Genomic DNA, 18857 nt, shown 5'->3' with positions numbered 1-18857 from the left:
GAGACGGAGATGGAGAGGGAGAGGGGGAGAGAGAGAGCGCGGGCGCCACTGTAAGCCAGAAGAAAGGTGTACGTAGACGCATAGACGCATACAAGGCACTGTGGGCAAGGGCACACAAGGGCCCTTGTCAAGGGCAAGGGCAAACTGCAAGTATTAAGTCTACCAGGAGAGCAGAGGGCCGACCAACCTCCAAGAGCAAAAGATGAGGCTTCAAAGCAATTAAAAAAAATACCGTTCCTATCCCGTCCCAAGGACTTCAGACTTCATTCCATGGGCAACGGGAACTCGTGAAAGCTTCCGATGGAACATTACACTGGCAACGGGCAGACCCACGGTGGGCTGTGGCGGCAATCCAGGTTAGGGTTGCTCAGCCCCCGCTCACCCACGGGGCTGGCGGCCGTGGAGGCCGCCCTGGGCACCACGGCACGTTTCGGCAGCGTCCCCGGCCTCTCGCCTCTGGAAGCCAGTGGCCCCACAGGCCCAACTGTGACAACCCAGAAAGATCTCCAGTGTTCCCTGGGAGCAGGGGCACAAAACTGCCCCCATTTGAGAATCGCTGGTGATTCTCCAGGATGTGAACTCAAGGGAACTGAAGTGGGAACGAAGCTAATTACGGCCTGGGTGGGAAGAGACATGCTGGGCTAAGAACCGCTATCGGTGACTCACTGAAAGTGGGGGCTAAGGAGACCGGAGAAGTCAAATCGAAGATAAGGAAATAAAAGGGGGCGAAGAAAATTTTACAGGAAATGCTTATTAATCCCTAAAGTTATTCCCCTAACATTCTGAGTTCTGTAAGATCCAAACCCTCCCCTCCAGAGCAAACAAAAGCCCTCTTCCCTCTCCTAGACCGATCTTGAGAACGTCGATAGTCAACAAAAGCAGTAAAGGGCACTGCTGACCCTCCGTGCTTGATAGCCTCGCCCTCCGTGGAGTTCTACTTACAGAATGGAAGTGTTTTTAAGTGTCCCGTCCTATCTGTAAATCACCAGCTTTTCTGCCCCATCTCCTACCAAGTCCACACCATACATCAAAATTCCCAATCTCTTTCTGTTCCTGTGGTAAAATATCCTGAAAGTGTTCCTCCCCCTCTCCCTCTCTCTAGAGTTACACAATCCCTGCTTTAAAATCTCAAGATTCACTACAACAGTGAACGATTTTTATCATTCTTCGCAAAATCTAAATAAACAGTACGGTAAGAGTAGACGAAAATAGTTTTACTCATTTGATTAGGCATTTTAAAAAAACACACTGGCTTCAACAAAAGTATTCAAGGATCCTTTTGTGTTCAAACTGTAAGGAACCTATGAATTTTCTGGAAATGCGATTAAAATAAAAGTTCTGCTTCAGTGGACCTCGAGCGAAGCCTGAGACTGCATTTCTAAAAGGCTCCCACAACTACTAGTACTCTCCTGCTCTGGTGACCACACTTTGAGAGGAGTAAAGTTCTAGAGAATATTACAGAAAAGACCTAGAGAAAAAACAACGAACGGTCCAGACAGAAACTGAGGCCACTCCCGGAAATAGCAAGAGTTCAACAGAGTTTGACCTACATACTTCGAGACCATTACTCATATACCCTGCAGAAGTTTTTCAATGCTGGCTCTTCGAAATTTCATGACCTAGTCCATAAAAGCCCTTTCCAATGGTTTAAGACTAAAGGAAATCCTCCTTTACTCCTTACACATGAGGGACGTCTCCATATCAAAAGAAAGAATAGTAAGAGCTAATTTTTATGACTCTTTGAGTTCAAAAGCCTAACCGCACACACTTTTTTTAGTCATTCATTCACTCGACATTGCAGCATAACACTCTTTGCTCTTCTTCCTAGAAATACAAAGCTGAGATCTATTCTCTTCCCCTAAAAAACTTCACAGTCTAGCCAAAGAAAAATCTATAAATACCACTGCATGTATAGAAAATGTAGTTAAAGCCACGAAGTAACAGACCAATTTTTCAGTGCACAATTCTTCTGGTACAACTGCAAAACAGCAATGCTTTAACAATGTTTCCTATTACTAGCCATATGTTGTTATATATCATTAACTAATTAGTGATAAACTATAGAAATCAAGTTGTTACCACAGTACAAAAAGTTTCCAACACCCTGAATTTTAAGAAACCCTTTCGAACATCAAAAACATTCACTATTTGTACTTCTAAAACAACGAGTGATGATTTGAAGTATCATGAATGCCACTTTTAAATGGTTTGCATTTTATTAGTCACAACTTCTTCAGGTAACTTAGAAAATAGTAGTGTGTGTGTGTGTGTGTGTGTGTGTGTGTGTGTGTGTGTAAACTATCTCCATTCAGATAATACTTAGTAACTATATTAATTCCCATTACCTTTTACTATAATAACTCAGCAACCTACCTCCTGCCACTCCTGAGGGTCTCAGGTCCACTAATAGAAACCTCTGCTCTAGGGGCGCCTGGGTGGCTCAGTCGGCTAAGTGTCCGACTTCGGCTCAGGTCATGATCTCGCGGTCCGTGAGTTCGAGCCCCGTGTCGTGCTCTGTGCTGACCGCTCAGAGCCTGGAGCCTGTTTCGGATTCTGTGTCTCCCTCTCTCTCTGACCCTCCCCCATTCATGCTCTGTCTCTCTCTGTCTCAAAAATAAAAAAACGTTAAAAAAAAATTTTTTTTAAAAAAAAGAAACCTCTGCTCTAGAACTGACTACATATTTATTTGAAAATAAACCTGCATCTTTTTTATTTATCTATCTTTTTAATATAACCTCTTCTAAAGGCACCTGGCTGTCTCAGTCAGAAGAACATGTGCCTCTTGATCTCAGGGCCGGGAGTTTGACCCCCACATTAGGTGCAGAGATTATTTAAATAAATAAAAATAAAACTTGAAAAACAAAACCTCTTCAGGAGTGCCCGGGTGGCTTAGCTGGTTAAGAGTCCAACTTCGGCTCAGGTCATGATCTCACGGTTCGTGAGTTCGAGCCCCAAGTCAGGCTCTGTGCTGACAGCTCAGAGCCTGGAGCCTGCTTTGGATTCTGTGTGTGTCTGTCTCTCTCTCTCTGTCCCTTCCCTGCTCACTTCTCTCTCTCTCTCTCAAAAATAAATAAACATTAAAAACATTTTTTTAATAAAATAAAAACAAAACCTCTTCCAGCTCACAGCAGTCGTCCCTAAATTAATGAAATGTCCTAATATTTTAGCATATTTGTAATTATGAGAAGTAAATTGGAAATTATAATTTCATTAACGATTGGTGGGTAATCTAAACTCACTGGGAATAAATAGACCCCCAAATTGACTAAAACCATTTGAATTTTTTAAATCAAATACATTAACTAATTTCCATATAATCATCAAGACAGGGAACTACCTCTACCTAATTTACTATGTGGATTTTAAAGGCTCCTACACCTAATTAATTTAGAATAGTAAATCCAGACCTACAGACCACTGCAGCATGGGCTCCAATCATCTTCCCCGTGAGTAAAACACTTAAAAAATCAAAAACAGAGTAAGCCAGCTTCAAAGATTATGTTGTATTTAGTCCCACCATTCGTTATAATTGTGGGCTACTTGTGAAAACATACTAGGTTCCTTAAGTTTTCATTGTTCAAATAAAACCAAGAGTAGAACGCAATGGGCAAGCGAGTCCACTAAAAAACAGACCCACTGTTAGAGACTCGGGGGCAGGAAAACATCTATAAATGAAAAAGCCCTTTTAATTTACGAAGTCAATGTACAGGATAACAGGATGAAAACAGACGATGCTCTAAGTTATATCAAATAAAGCAAAACAGGATTTACAGACACACACGAACATATTTTTAGGCTCTACCATGGTCAGTCCCCCAATATTCTATGCACATGTTTAAGGAAGCTTACAAAGTGGTTATTCCTTCTGTTCTTAAAACCTCCAGATTGTAACGGAGTTCTACACCAACAAAAGCAAGACCAGTGGAGTACTTCTGCTAAGCAAGGCTACATTTAATTTCTAAAGAACTGGAACACCAAACTGCAACTTCTTTTATTCTTCTGGTTTAGAATGGAACTGAATATAAAACGGAGAGAAAGAAAATACCGTGCCCAAGTTATTTTAAGTGAATCTGAGGAAAGGTGTTTTTCTCTAAGTCATGAAAGTTATTTCCACAAGAAACTATCAACTGTAATCATTTTATAACTGTAATCAAGTTTTACAATGTATTCCAGTACTTTATCAAAAGTACCCATGATGCTAAACGCCTGATCACTCATTAGCAGAAGGTTCCCTTTTTATTTATTTACATTTGTCCCCTGGCTTCAATCTTGAAATGAAGCAGAATATCCTCAGAAATGCTCTTTACTAGATAGAACTGAACCTAAACTAAAGCAGTGGTTACTCAAAAGTAATCTCACACACATTCAGAAACAGATACACACGTTTTAGAACTACAGAATCATAAGCAACAGAAGACTGGAACAACAACTACCACGTGGCAAGCACAAGGCACTACGCCAAGCACTTTATACCCATGAACGTATTTCATGCTCACAACTCTGTGAGACCAGCACAACCGTAAAGCCCGCTCCACCGATGAGAAAAGTGAGGCTATCCGAGGTTAAAATAACTCACCTATAATCCCACAACTAACGTAAGGTCGGGCTCCAGAGTTTGCACTCGGAACTGTGATATTCTGCCTCCAATTTGAAGAAACCTGTTCCATATTCCTTAACATATTTCAATCTTAACCTTATTCTAGCTAATCCTAAAATAGCCAAATACAAACTCCCAAATGAATCAATCTCTGAATCTACCTGGCATGGACGGGATCGATGAGAAACAAGAGCTACAGAGGCTCCATTCAAAGAAATAAAATTAAGCAGCTCCCTCTCCCCATTTCCAAAATGCAGGGGAAAACATCCTGGGAATTAAACAGAGTTGGGGAGGGGCGCCCGGGTGGCTCAGTTTCTGACTTCGGCTCAGGTCACGATCTCGCGGTTCGTGAGTTAGAGCCCCACGTCGGGCTCTGTGCTGACAGCTCGGAGCCTGGAGCCTGCTTCGGATTCGGTGTCTCCCTCTCTCTCTCAAAAATAAACAAACATTTAAGAAAAAAACAGAGTTGGGGAAATTATGCACTTTGGGTTCAATTTAGCTAAAACTTAGGCTAGCATGTTTGTGGATGGGAATTCTAAACTCACCTTTACTAATTCATTACTGACCCCGACTTTGTAGAAAATAGAGGTGAACCGGGGCGCCTGGGTGGCGCAGTCGGTTAAGCGTCCGACTTCAGCCAGGTCACGATCTCGCGGTCCGTGAGTTCGAGCCCCGCGTCGGGCTCTGGGCTGATGGCTCAGAGCCTGGAGCCTGTTTCTGATTCTGTGTCTCCCTCTCTCTCTGCCCCTCCCCCGTTCATGCTCTGTCTCTCTCTGTCTCAAAATAAATAAACGTTAAAAAAAAAAAATTAAAAAAAAAAAAAAGAAAGAAAATAGAGGTGAACCAAGAGCAATGCCAAGCGGCTGAAATCAGCTACTTCACTTTGTAAACACAATGACCAGAGCAGAGTAAAAAGAAGCCAACCACATAATCTCAGAATGAGCTACTAGTTCCCAAGTCCAGATAGACAATGCACCATGGTTTTACCCAACTATCATTACTGGTTTGAGAACTAACTCAAAACGCCCAAAGCTAAACCAAGAGAATGACTACAGCCCAAGAGTATTACACACTGTATATAAAAGGCATGTTGCCTCGGTTCACATGTTTAAATACGGTATAAAGTGTCAAACATCAAACCACCACTCACCTCTTAAAAAAACAAACAGAAACCAAACCAAACAAAAACAACCTCCAAAACGCAAATCGGCCACGAGATCTTTTACAATCCATCGGTAGAACAAAATTTCCTTGCAGTCATAAATTTGGAAGATTCTTTCTTGCCTCAACAACAAAGGCCAAGTGATCACTGCCCACAACATACCAATTAAACTAAAGTACAGAAAGTAGTACATGGTTGAACTCCTAATTTGTCACAACAAAATTTAATCTGTTCTTTCCAAAGCATATCTTTATCTCAACACAATCCTGGAAGTCAACCTGGAGTACTCATTTATTTTGCAGGAAAACAAAATTAACTCTTTCAAAACTGAGTCCTTTCCTGTAAGAACTATCATATTTCTAAACAAGTTTGAATCGAATCTTATTTACACAGCATTTTAAAGAAAAGAATAAATTAAGACGAGGTAAAAACAATAGGAAAAATGTCACATTTAAATCTGACAATTAAAATGCAGAGAAGATGAAGAACATATCCATTTGCTAAGGAACGTTAACTACTATAGATCATTAGCAATAAAACGACAATACATTAAAATTACAAGAAAACATCGACAATCCCTTCAATTTAAAATCACTGACTCGGCATACAGGGAATTACCACGTTATTTTAACCAAAATGAGCTTAATATTTTGTTCTTTTTAAATGTACTTAGTAAGGGATAATCAGAGTCTGTGTGACATTTCAAAAGTGACAGCGTAAATTACTTGTGAAATTCAAGACCAAAAACAAAATGGGAGACTGAAACATCCACTAGAAGAGGCCTAAATCTCTAACATACATAGAGCTTACAACGAATTTAAAAAGAATAGCATAATAGAAAAACCAAGGACATTAAAGAAACACCAATGACCAATTAACATAAATGAGTAGTTCAACAGCACCAGTAATCAAATTTAAACAATGAGGGGGAGGGGGGGTTGCCTTATACAGTAACAAAGATGCGAAATACTTTTACATCTCTGTGTTATCAAGTCTGTAGGAAACCAGAACCTATCAGTAGGAATGTAAACATGTACAACATCTCTAAAAGGTTATCTGTCAAACATCAAAAGTTTATTTTTTTTTCAAACATCAAAAGTTTAATTGTGTGTTCCTGCCCCAGAAACTGTGTTTATAGAAATTTTTACTGAGAATCACATAAATGGAAAAAGGAACAGGCATAAGGTCAATGTTTTATCTCTTCCCCTGTATATTACCAGTAGCCTCTTTCCACTACCTATTTTTCACCTTATCAAAGACTCATTTCACCTTTCTCATATTGCCCTTGCTAGAAAGACTTTGGGTTTTCTCTGAAATATAAGTAATTATTATCTATATTATTCTAGGTAAATTACTTTCTCTCTCAAAACTTCCATTCTCCAATTTTGTAAAATGAGAAAAATAATCTCTCTCCAAGACCCGTTGGGATGATTAAATGATACAAAAGATAAAACATTAACTTACGAAAGAATTATGTAAGTTTAACACATTACCTGGAACAGATACAGAAAATCATTATCAATACAAATAAAATCAAGTTTCTATCCATCTCTCACTACATCATGAGAAATCCCCACATGCACTTTCACCAAACTGGAAGCGTGTGTTCGAGAAGCTAACGGCTATGTGGGGAGGAGACACAAAAAAAAGTTGGGGGAGGGGGGTCCTGAACACCTCACAGAAAACATGGACATCCTCAGAGCAGCTATTGGAGACCCATATTTCCAGTCGCAATTATAACACAGCCTAATCCACAGTGAGCAGTAATAGATTATTTATTTAGCTACAGTTAACAATGTATTAGTACAACTACCATTTATCGGGCACTTCTGGGCCAGGAAATATTTTTCGTTTAGTCCTCATAAGGCCACATAGTAGGCACTCAGCATGATTACTGTTTTCATCTTGCGAATGGAGAAACGCTTAACTAAGCTTAAAAACACAAACATAATCCGTGAAGAAATGGAGAATCGATTCAGACTGCCTGGCATCCAACTGCAAACCCTAAGACTTCCAAGCATTATTCAACACCACTGGGTTATTACTACTCCGACTGTTTGCTCTTTGAGAGAAATAAAAACTCAACAGGAGCTCTGAGTAAGCTATAAACGGGGACCATGGCATAAGGCGCCTCCCTACCTGCAGGGACTTGGATCTAACAACTCTACCGGTTCCCATAGGGACTCACGTGCGCCTCTAAATCTACGACCTCACCTACCTCTGGCTTAAGTCGGGAGAGCACACATTCCCACAGCTTGGCAAGTGGAGATGAATGGAGGTTTCATCTACGCCAGTAAAACAAGAATAGCTCTGTTTAATTTGGAATTCTAAACACAATTTTCCATAGAAACATTACTCATACGATACTCATGGGTAAATGATATTGATGTGGCTGATCTGCAAAACCTAAGTACTAAGCAAAACAATTCTTGAGAACATATAGAAAAAGGCTAAAAACTGTGGTTCTACAGGTGAAGTTTTATATTGTCAATTTCCATTAAGACTTCCATTTCCGTTTCTCCATTTTCTCGTCCCCTCTTACTTTTCCTGAGACCAATGCTTGGCTTGATGTTCCAAAATAAGCCTCAGCCGCAGAAGGATCGAAGAAAGATTCACATTCCAGACTTGCTCGCTATAATTCGATTACTCTCTCCAAATTTACTTTAGCTTTTCTCCAGTAAAAGCACCCTCCCACAAACAGTCTCCGGTTTCCTTGTAACTCCACAGTTTGTTCCCGAGATTAGAAATGATATAAAAGTCATCTTTTGAAGACATTAAAACAGAAAGGTTACAAGAAAAAATTTAAACGTCAAATTAATCAGAAAACATACTATATCGCCAGTAAATTTTGTAACACAGATGGGTGAGAGAGGGAGGTGTATGCTCTTGAGGTAGAAAACAGTGGGAAGGAGGTCTCAAACTGAGATAAAACATGGAAGGAAGCAGAGAAAGTATTGCTGGCCAACTTCTCCCTCAAACAGAATAATCCAGAAGTGGACATCCAAAATCTACACATCCTCACAAATAACACGTCCCTCACAAATAAACCATCAGCAGATAAGCCAAACCCTTTTGGTCCCACTTCGTCATCCTAGCCAAGAGCTTTAAAATCAGGAGAAATAAACATGATACGTTAGAAATCATTGTCTCCTGCGTCCAAAGGCTTTAACTTGTTAATTAAAACCTTAAAAAGCTCTTCTCCCATTGCTAGAAATAAAATGCAAGTGCCCAGGTAAAACCGCGTGTTGACTGAAACAACACCATAAAGTACAACTAAAGCAAGCAGTGTAAATGACAGCCACCAGAGCCTTCTTTGCTGTGGGGGAGGGAGGCGGTGAACGCGAAAAGGACTCTCGATGACTAAAACACGAGGGCAAAGAAAGGCTAAGAAAGAGATACACAAGGGGAGGCCAACAACGCCAAATACAAATTTTGAAGCTTCTCACTCTGCTTGGGCTTTGTCGCAATCATCTGTGGTCGCCCTGCATACAAACTCACAGCTTAGCAAGAATACCCAGCAAGACGTCATAGTGCTGATTCACTTCATTTATGCACATCTGTATTTCAACATCTAACTCTGTTATAAAGATACTCTCTTCCCAAAGGATCCTTACCCAAAACCGTACAGCTCTATACTTCACACTTGCGATTCACGGTGACTCTCACCCCTTTTTCTGTTACGCCAGTTTGCAGCTTGATCTCTCTTGCTGTTAAGGTTTCCTCGTGTATTAATCTCAAATACATTAACTCCCATTTTCAACAAAACCCCTTCTCTAGTGTTTCGGGGGGCTTACCTCTCCCTCAGAATACACGGCTACAATTCACTTTCTTCCACCACCACTCCTGGCCAACAATGATTATACACACTTTCAAACAATGGTTACTTTTCCTATCTATCATATTCTTTTTATCTAACGTAGAAAACAAATCAGTGCTTCTCAAACATCAGTTGCGAAAGATCATTTTTTTCATAATTTCCTATATATCATGGTTGTATACTTTCATAAAGTAAAAAGGAATTACCAGAAAAGTGAGCACATATTTGGATGTTGCAGTATTATCAAATTATTACAGAAGTTTCTAAAAAGGTATTTCCAATCTTTTAACTTCCGTCTCCACAGACAGGTACCGGACGCTTCAGGGACTGGCGCCGGTCCCTGGACATGAGCACAGTAAGTACTGCCCTAATGCATACATTCTCAGTACACGACTCTTCAGGAAGTCTTTCACATGCCTAGCAACAATAAAGCAACACACACAAATGGCAATGAACCTGTTTAATACTGTTTTCCACATCCCACATTTTACTTCAGCCAGTCCCTACAGATACAGGGCCCCGGTCATAGTCTCTTAGCTTGTCTATGATAAAGAGGATGTAAAAATTTACTGAAGATCCTAACTCTCTACTTATAATCGAGCAATATCTTCTGATTAAGAGTCTTTCCTCTCCATATTCCACACCTTCAAAAACCACAACTCAAAACATCTTTTCTCCATAAACACTTCTGCATCTAGAGAATTCTCTGCGATTTGGCAATCATCAGACATTTACGTTGGCACTAATTAATATGCTGTAAGTAGGTTCATGTACTGCCTTTTCAATTAGATTTGAGAGAAGCAGTCAGTATAAACATCATTCTTTTGCAATTTTCCACATAGCACAGAGTAAGTCTGCTTACAGTAAAAGCAGTGGTCTGATCTGACCCCGAGAATTCTCATAGTCCCCAGGCAAAAACAGCAGCATGCCTGACCTAGGGACTGGCCTGAGATTTCCAGAAAATAATTTAGCTATGAAACACAGTAGTGGGTATGGCCTAACTTAACTGTCTGTTCCCTCCAATATCATTATGAAATAAAAGGTCTCTCAGTAATCATGACAGCCTTCTAAATCAACTTAGAATTATATTTACATAAATTTGAGTTACTTCCACTAAAACGACATCATTAAGCAGACATTGAGAATTACTACGACCAAAGAAAAAGTCTACATATGCCTTCAATTTACAAAGCGTAGCATACAATACTCTTATGCTAAGAGTTTTACTAACACAAAGAAATCTTAAACTTTCTCAATTCAACCATTAACAATTTTAAAACACACGCAACCTGTACCAACAGATTCCTAACTATACAGTCCACTACAGGGGGAAAAAATCTACGTCCCCACATGTTATTTTAAATGTAAATGGCAAGAAAACATGGTCCTTCAAAGACCTACCACTACGTGAACCCTGAATTTCTAAGTAGAGACTGACCTGTAGGTCCTTTCAGTTTAGACAGACAGTGAGTTTTAGACATGAGAGAGACACCACAGTCATTATCCAGGGCACGTTGGTCATTTCACGGACGCACACACTGCAGCCGAGGAAGCTGGCCCAAGGTCACAAAGCTGGAGACGCCGGGCCTCAAAAGTGGCAGCACCGTGGCTCGTTTCACGTTACTCCACTTCCCTTCCAAACATTGAGGTCAGATTGGTAACAACATTTCCTTCTACTACTTTCCTACACTAAAATGAATTTTAGAAGAATGGACACTATATCCTCCTTCTTCCAATCTCCAGGGATTTTTACTGCTTTCTCAAAAATGAGTATCGGCAGCTCTCAATCACATTTCAATTTTAAGGTACTAAACCCTCGTATTAGGAATACTTTCAAGTGTTTGTTTGCCATGCTAGTCTTACTTTCTACTCATACGTCAGAAATGCTACTTATCACAGTTAACTGATCATCAAAAATGCAAAAAATAACAAAAAAGAAAGAGGTGAAAAGGCCATTAAGGGGACTCCTCAGACTACTGAAGGGCTTTTTATTTTTTCCTTAAACTGAAAAGCTCCAGATACTTTGATTTCTAGCTTTCACCTGCTTTTCAGCATTTTACGGTTTCCTTCCATGTCGCCAGGCTTTGTCTGCTGTCACTGCTCCCCAATGTCAGTTAGCCAACCTGCGTTCGATTCTATTCCACTCCTACTACGTGGATTTAAAACTACACGCTCCAACTTACAAGACCAGTATGTAAAGCAAGAGTAAATGTGCTCTCGGTGACAGCATAAGGAAATGTATAAAATTAAACCCACACATTTTAGTTTACATTAAAAGTAGTTCAGAATTAATTACCTCCTTGTTCTTATCTATTGTTCAAAATGGAGATAATACTAGGTGCATAAAGTATTAAATGTCATTTATACCTGACGCCATTAATTCTTATCTTGAGAATATCTAGTCTTCTTGAATTTCCTTTTATACCACCCTCTGATCAAATGCTTCCTAAAACCATCTTAAACTTGTATCAGTTTCCCAAAATTAATATTCTTTTCTTCCATTACTTAGGAAACTGAATTAGTTACAACACTGTAGTAATTTTCACCAAGATTTACAACCTCCTGAACATCTTTAGCTGCTACTGATCCTAACCAAAAATATCACCTTCTGTAGATTATTATTACCATTAACATGATGATTCTCCGTAAGACTCAAAGGCATCAAACTGTAATAAAATCTTCACTTCTACCTGTCATAGAAGTAGCCCTATAAAATACTTCAAAATCTATGCCCGACCTATCACCCTCGATGCCAAGTAAAATACAGTTACATTTCTGATATGAGAGATTTTAAACTGTTTTTAAACAGTTGAACCAATTACGAAAAGTTGAAGATTTTTAAGTTTGCCTCGTAATGAGAAGTTTAAATTAGGGGAGAAATCTTTGAAATTTAGACAAAGCAGTTAGGAAATGAAGTTAAAATATGATTAATGTGCCTATAATGGGTCACATTAACAGCAACTACAACATTAAATTTGATGTTTTCTTAAAAATAGAATACATTAAGGTAAAGAAAATGAGGAAAAAAGAGAAGGATTTCATTCCTTCACATAAAACATCTCTATTTCATGCACAGAGATAAATAAAATTCTACACGTATGAAATATATACCAAAAAAAAAAAAAAAAAAAAGGCAAGCAAAAGCAACAAAAATATCACAGTCCATTAAAAGCACCTCCCCAACTTAGGAGAATATTGACCATTACATAGGTGATGACCCCAGTATCACTTGTATATTCCATTCAGTCTCACATAAGTTTCAACTTCACCTACCTTTCTTCTCTGAGAGATGTTGAGGGCACCAAAGTCATTAAACAAGGATGAAGCAGGTGAAGTTAGAGGATCTGGAAGGTAAGTTACATAAGTTTCCACACAGACAACTCAGGCAACCCACAAATCTAATAAATGTTTAACCTGACAACATTCTTAACAGTAATAAAAAATCATATACCACAGTAATACTTAAACTCAATGCCTCATATACAGTGGACGTTCAAATATATTCTAAGTAAAAGAAACACAAATTAGAGAATACTTCTTTCAGTCAATACTTAGCCAATTAAAGTATCAGCTAATACTTTAATCAGAAGCTACATGGATTAGGGTACATCTGTTTGTTTAGAACCACAAGAAAAATCAAACAGAAAAAAAGAAGAGATGGCTCTTGACCTTGTTATTAGGAATGTGTGTTTATGAAAGAAGTAAGTCTACCATTTAGTAACTGTTTGTGTACGTGAAACCAAATCATGAGAAAAACTACAAAGGGCAGGGAGGTGGGGAGGACAGAAAGCCATGCTCTGAATGACTGGACTTGGATTTTAACACTTAGGCCAGGCCTTAAAACCATCTATGCAATATTCTATCTTTTCTAAGTTTGTCACCAGATATTTTATATTCTTACTAAAAATATAAGTAAATTGAGTTTTTAAAGAGGGAAATATTAAATGTTTCAAAATAAACATGAAATTTAAAGATTTTATAGTTTCAAAGTTCTATTACTCTGTTCAGAAGTTACAAACAAAAGTATGTCTCTAAATGGTTTTTCCCTTAATAAATCAGAAGAGTTTCTGAAAAGGATACGTGACACACATGGAAATCCTTACCTTCAATTCTGAGCTCTAGTTACTCTTATGTTTCTCATTAAATGATCCATGAAATTCTAGAATCTATAGTAACTGTTCTTATTTACAAGGACCTACTAACTCTCTTCAAAATGCAGTATAGACTGCTGCTTAATTTCTCCAGTTTCCACTGCCTGAATTTTCATAGCTTAGTCTGTCATTAGAATTAACAATTTAATGTATGTACAGAAAAAGCTAGTAAAATATTTTTATGTAATTTATACATTCAAGGCACCTAAAAATAGGTACTATTATGCAGAGTACTAACACTCAATTGTTACATATTTTTAAGATGCTATTCTTGAACATTTTTTTCAACATTTATTCTTTTTTTTTTTTTTTTTGAGAGAGAGCGAGCTAGCGTGAGCGGGGGAGGGAGAGAGAGACAGAGTGGGAGACACAGAATCGGAAGCAGGCTCCGGGCTCCGAGCTGTCAGCATAGAGCCCGACATGGGGCTCGAACTCACGAACTGTGAGATCATGACCTGAGCTGAAGTCAGATGCTCAACCGACTGAGCCACCCAGGCGCCCCCTTTGAACATTTGTTTTTAAAATAGAATACAGAAAGATACTTGGAAATTCCATATTAAAAACCTTAAAAATGACCATGATCTTGCAAACAGTCACTGCATGTCTAAGAATGTTTCCGAAAGAAACAAAATATAAACACAGATGCATACACATAGTCCAACATTAGAATACTTTAAAACTTCAGTAAATTATGAAAATAAGCAATAGAATTCAATTTATTATGATCAAGAAACACTCCTAATTTTAAAGTGTATCTAATGCCATCTTAAGTATATGAGTCTACTTAGCTAAGTATTACGTATGTAAGTATATGTATATATATGTATACAAGTACATGTATTTTCACACTCAGACATAACCACTACTTGGAATTATATGGAATCCAAACAACAGTGATCTCTCTAGATCATTCTTATTCTCTTCCTTTATACATATTCATAATTTTCAAGACTTCAAGGTTTCTCCGATGAACACACTGTTTTAGGATCAGAAATATACACATATGCATGCACGCATACGTACAAACACACAAAAGAGAAAGAGGGATCCAGTCTTACCGTGGCCTGCATATGGCTTAGCACTGTCATTCAGAAGGCTTGGGGAGCTGCTACTGTTAGTCACTCTCTGCAAAACAAAATAGACAAACATTACATCACTGAGAACAGTCAGCCAATTCAGACGAACTCTCTGCTTCTTCCCCTCCGATCCACTTCTCACATCACTGACACTCTAATCTGACTATAAATGTTGCAACATGGATTACATTAATTCATGTAAAAATGTCCAAATACTCTCTATAACACATCAGATGAAAATTTTACTCACTAGCCAGATATTTAAAATCAAAGTCGCACACCTATTTTGAATTGCACTTCCATATTATTAGCTTGGGCAACGCATGCAACTATTCAGCCTCCCGGTCTATAAAATATAAATTTCAACATCCATCTGAGAAGACATAAAAGTCAACAAACGCTTTCTAATAGCCTCTCCCGGTGTGTATTAGCCTTCATGAACACCTTATAGATTCTAGAAAATTAGGCTCTTCTCGGTTCTCTAAACATGTTCATTGCTTTCTTACACTCCATACCTTCTACAGTCTCTCCATCCTGAAAGGCCTTCACTCCATACCCACAAAACACAGAGAGGAGTGAAAACTAGTCTCTTTCCATCTGTCTTCTACATACTCCACTGTCCTCCCACCCCATCCCACCCTTGAAAGCTCACACAGACTCCAACCGTATCCCACCAACCTCATCAATTCCGAAAACCTTCCCTCATACTCAACAAGTTTAGGAATAAATGAAGACTCTAGACATCCCCTGACACTGGAATAAACTTCACTGCTTAGTGCCATGTAAATTCAGACTAAGGATACCTGCATCAAGGGATACTTTGTTTCCACTGGGCTTCCAAATCCATTGACTCCAATGAAGCTGGTGCTGAAATAGGAATCTGTGAGACTTGTATCAGTTAAAGCACCTCCATCTATTCCAGGAACTGAAAGAAAAGGAAAATTCAAGCATTTTAATTATTTGGAAGTACAAAATACTGATGTCGTTTCTGTGTCTCTAATAGATTTTAAAGTCTCAAATCTCTGCCACACTTCCTTTTATTTATCTGTTCATAACAGAAGGCAGGACCAAATAAAATTGGCTCAGCTCTAAACATTTAACAATGCTCAAGTTGACGGACTTTTTTCCCACAGAGATAGTATTTTATTTTGTATTAGTATGTAAGCACCACCAAATATAACATGAAGAAACAAACCACACCTGCATTTCATTTTCTCAAGTTTTCTTTCTTTAACTTTGCAAGAAGACAGAATACAAACACTGCAACTGAATCTTCAGAGAAGAAACAGATGTTAAGTTTCTCAGGACTGTTCTCTTAATACATCTTATGAAACAGACCAGCAGTCTCACATTAACGCGTAATTCAGTAAAAACAATTCTGCAGTGTAGCAATAGGATAGAGTTCAGAAATACAGACAAGCTGTTGATTTTAGGATAGGTTAATAGAAAACGATTGTTAAGTAGTATGAGAATCCATCATATATCCACAAAGTAATGGACAATATGGTTTAGATGCTACCTCCTGGTAATTACTTGGAATGTTGCTATTTTCTAAGCTGATAGTTAAGTACAAAACCATATGCTTTACAAATCAGCTAAGCTCCACGTAGGATTGTCCTCTTCTGGGCACAGCCTCTGAGAACCAGTGAAACCACTCCCACCCCCAACTAAGCAAACTAAGAGAATGCTGACAGTTGGATGTAGGGTGCTATGATCTGAACGTCTGTATACCTGCAAAACTCACATGCTGAAATCCTAACCCCCCAAGATAATGGTATTAGGAGGCAGGGCCTTTGGGAGGTGCGCAGGTCATGGGAGTGGAGGTCTCAGGAATGAGATTAATCTTCTTTTTCACAAGAAATCCCTAAAGACCCCTCGTCCCTTCCACCATGTTAGGATACAAGAAGGCACCCATTTAGGAAGCAGGAAGTGGGTCCTAGCCAACCACCACATAAAATGTGCCAGTGCTAGGATCTTGGACTTTCCAGCCCCCAGAACTGTGAGAAATAAATTTCTGTTGTTTGTTAAGACATCCAATCTGAAGCATTTTATTATACTTCAGACAGACTAACACATAGGGATTCCTTGGAAAGCAAATTGAGATCATTTTTCTGGTCTATTTTTAAGACTTATTTCTCAAAACGTCCACTATTAAAATGAAAAATGTATTCCTAGAAAAAAACATAGTATATATAAGGTTCTAGCCATCTGCAATTTCAAACATCCACCGGGGTTGGGGGGGGGGGGGTCTCGAACTGTATCGCCTGCAGGTACAGCAGAACTACTGTATACACCCAAAGGAAACGGAATCGCTATCTTGAAGAAATGTCTGCACCCCCCATGTTCACTGCAGCATTATTCCTAATAGCCAAGGCACGGAAACAACCTAGGTATCTGCTGACAGATGAATGGCTAACAAAAGTGTGATACATATATACATATGCATAAAATGTGATATATACATACATACACACATACATACACAATGGAATATCACTCGGCCATAAAAAGGGAAACCCTGCCATTTGTGACACCACAGGTGAACGCTGAGGGCATTATGCTAAGTGAAATCAGTCAGAGAAAGACAAACATAGTATGTTCTCCCTTATACGTGGAATCTAAAAGGGCCAAACTTGAGGCACCTGCATGGCTCAGTCAAGCGTCCAACTTTTGATTTCGGCTCAGGTCATGATCTCATGGTTCGTAAAATCAAGCCCTGCATAGGGCTCTGTGCCAATACAGCACAGAGTCTGCTTGGGATTCTCTCTCCCTCCCTTCCTCCCTCTCTCTCTCTGCCCCTTCCCTGTGCATGCTCTCTCTGCTCTCTCTAAATAGATAAATTTTATTTTATTTTATTTTTTTATTTTTTTTTAATTTTTTTTTTCAACGTTTATTTATTTTTGGGACAGAGAGAGACAGAGCATGAACGGGGGAGGGGCAGAGAGAGAGGGAGACACAGAATCGGAAACAGGCTCCAGGCTCTGAGCCATCAGCCCAGAGCCTGACCCGGGGCTCGAACCCACGGACCGTGAGATCGTGACCTGGCTGAAGTCGGACGCTTAACCGACTGCGCCACCCAGGCGCCCCAAATAGATAAATTTTAAATAAAAGGGCCAAACTCAAAGAAATAGAGTAGTACAGTGGCTGCCAGAGACTGGGGAGTAGGAGAAATGGGGCGAAGTTGGTCGAATTTCCAGCTATGACAGGACTATGAGTAAGTTCTGGGGATCTAACGTACACCATGGTGACTATAATTAACAAAACTGTATTATATAATCGAAAGTTGTTAAAAGAGTAGATTTTAAAAGCTATTACCACACAAAAAGAAGTTAATTATGCAAAGAGATGAAGGTGTTGATTAACCTTATATGGTAATCATTTTGCAATATATATCACATCATCAAGTTGTACACTTTAAACTTAACAGATAACTTAACAATATCTCAATAAAGCTGAGAGAAAAAAAAATTCCATACATATACTTCACTTTTCCTGTTTTGGAAGGAAGAGAATGGGATTTCATACTTCAAGAACAGTTAAGGAAATCACTAACCTATGATACATTATTCTATATAGATCACAAAGGTCCTAACTTTCTATTTTTTTTTTTTTACAGGCATCTGAAGAATTTACTTTTTTTTTAATTTTATTTTTTTAAATTTACATCCAAATTAGTTAGCATATAGTGCAACAATGATTTCAGGAGTAGATTCCTTAATGCCCCTTACCCATTTAGTTCATCCCCCCCTCCCACAACCCCTCCTGTAACCCTCAGTTTATTCTCCATATTTATGAGTCTCTTCTGTTTTGCCCCCTCCCTGTTTTTATATTATTTTTGTTTCCATTCCCTATGTTCATCTGTTTTGTCTCTTAAAGTCCTCATGAGTGAAGTCACGTGATTTTTGTCTTTCTCTGACTAACTTCACTTAGCATAATACCCTCCAGTTCCATCCATGTAGTTGCAAATGGCAAGCTTTCATTCTTTTTGATTGGCGAGTAATACTCCATTTATACACACACACACACACACACACACACACACACACACACACAC

At 38.9% G+C, this 18857-nt stretch overlaps 1 protein-coding gene across 6 annotated transcripts in view; it reads right to left on the bottom strand.

Moving 5' to 3' along the window:
- Positions 1 to 18857, bottom strand: part of PAN3 (poly(A) specific ribonuclease subunit PAN3) — a 133363-nt gene that overhangs the window by 98721 nt on the left and 15785 nt on the right. For all 6 annotated transcript variants that reach the window (XM_047876176.1, XM_047876142.1, XM_047876146.1 and 3 more), the window contains exons 2-4: positions 15607 to 15728; positions 14786 to 14852; positions 12850 to 12920 (exon numbers count right to left, since the gene is read on the bottom strand). In XM_047876176.1, the coding sequence (XP_047732132.1) occupies positions 12850 to 12920; positions 14786 to 14852; positions 15607 to 15728 (260 nt within the window). The remainder of the gene's footprint in view (positions 1 to 12849; positions 12921 to 14785; positions 14853 to 15606; positions 15729 to 18857) is intronic.

Source organism: Prionailurus viverrinus, chromosome A1 (assembly GCF_022837055.1).
Source record: "Prionailurus viverrinus isolate Anna chromosome A1, UM_Priviv_1.0, whole genome shotgun sequence".
NCBI classification, from domain to species: domain Eukaryota; kingdom Metazoa; phylum Chordata; class Mammalia; order Carnivora; family Felidae; genus Prionailurus; species Prionailurus viverrinus.
Note: the sequence above shows the minus strand (reverse complement) of the source record. Positions and strands in the feature narration are given on the sequence as shown.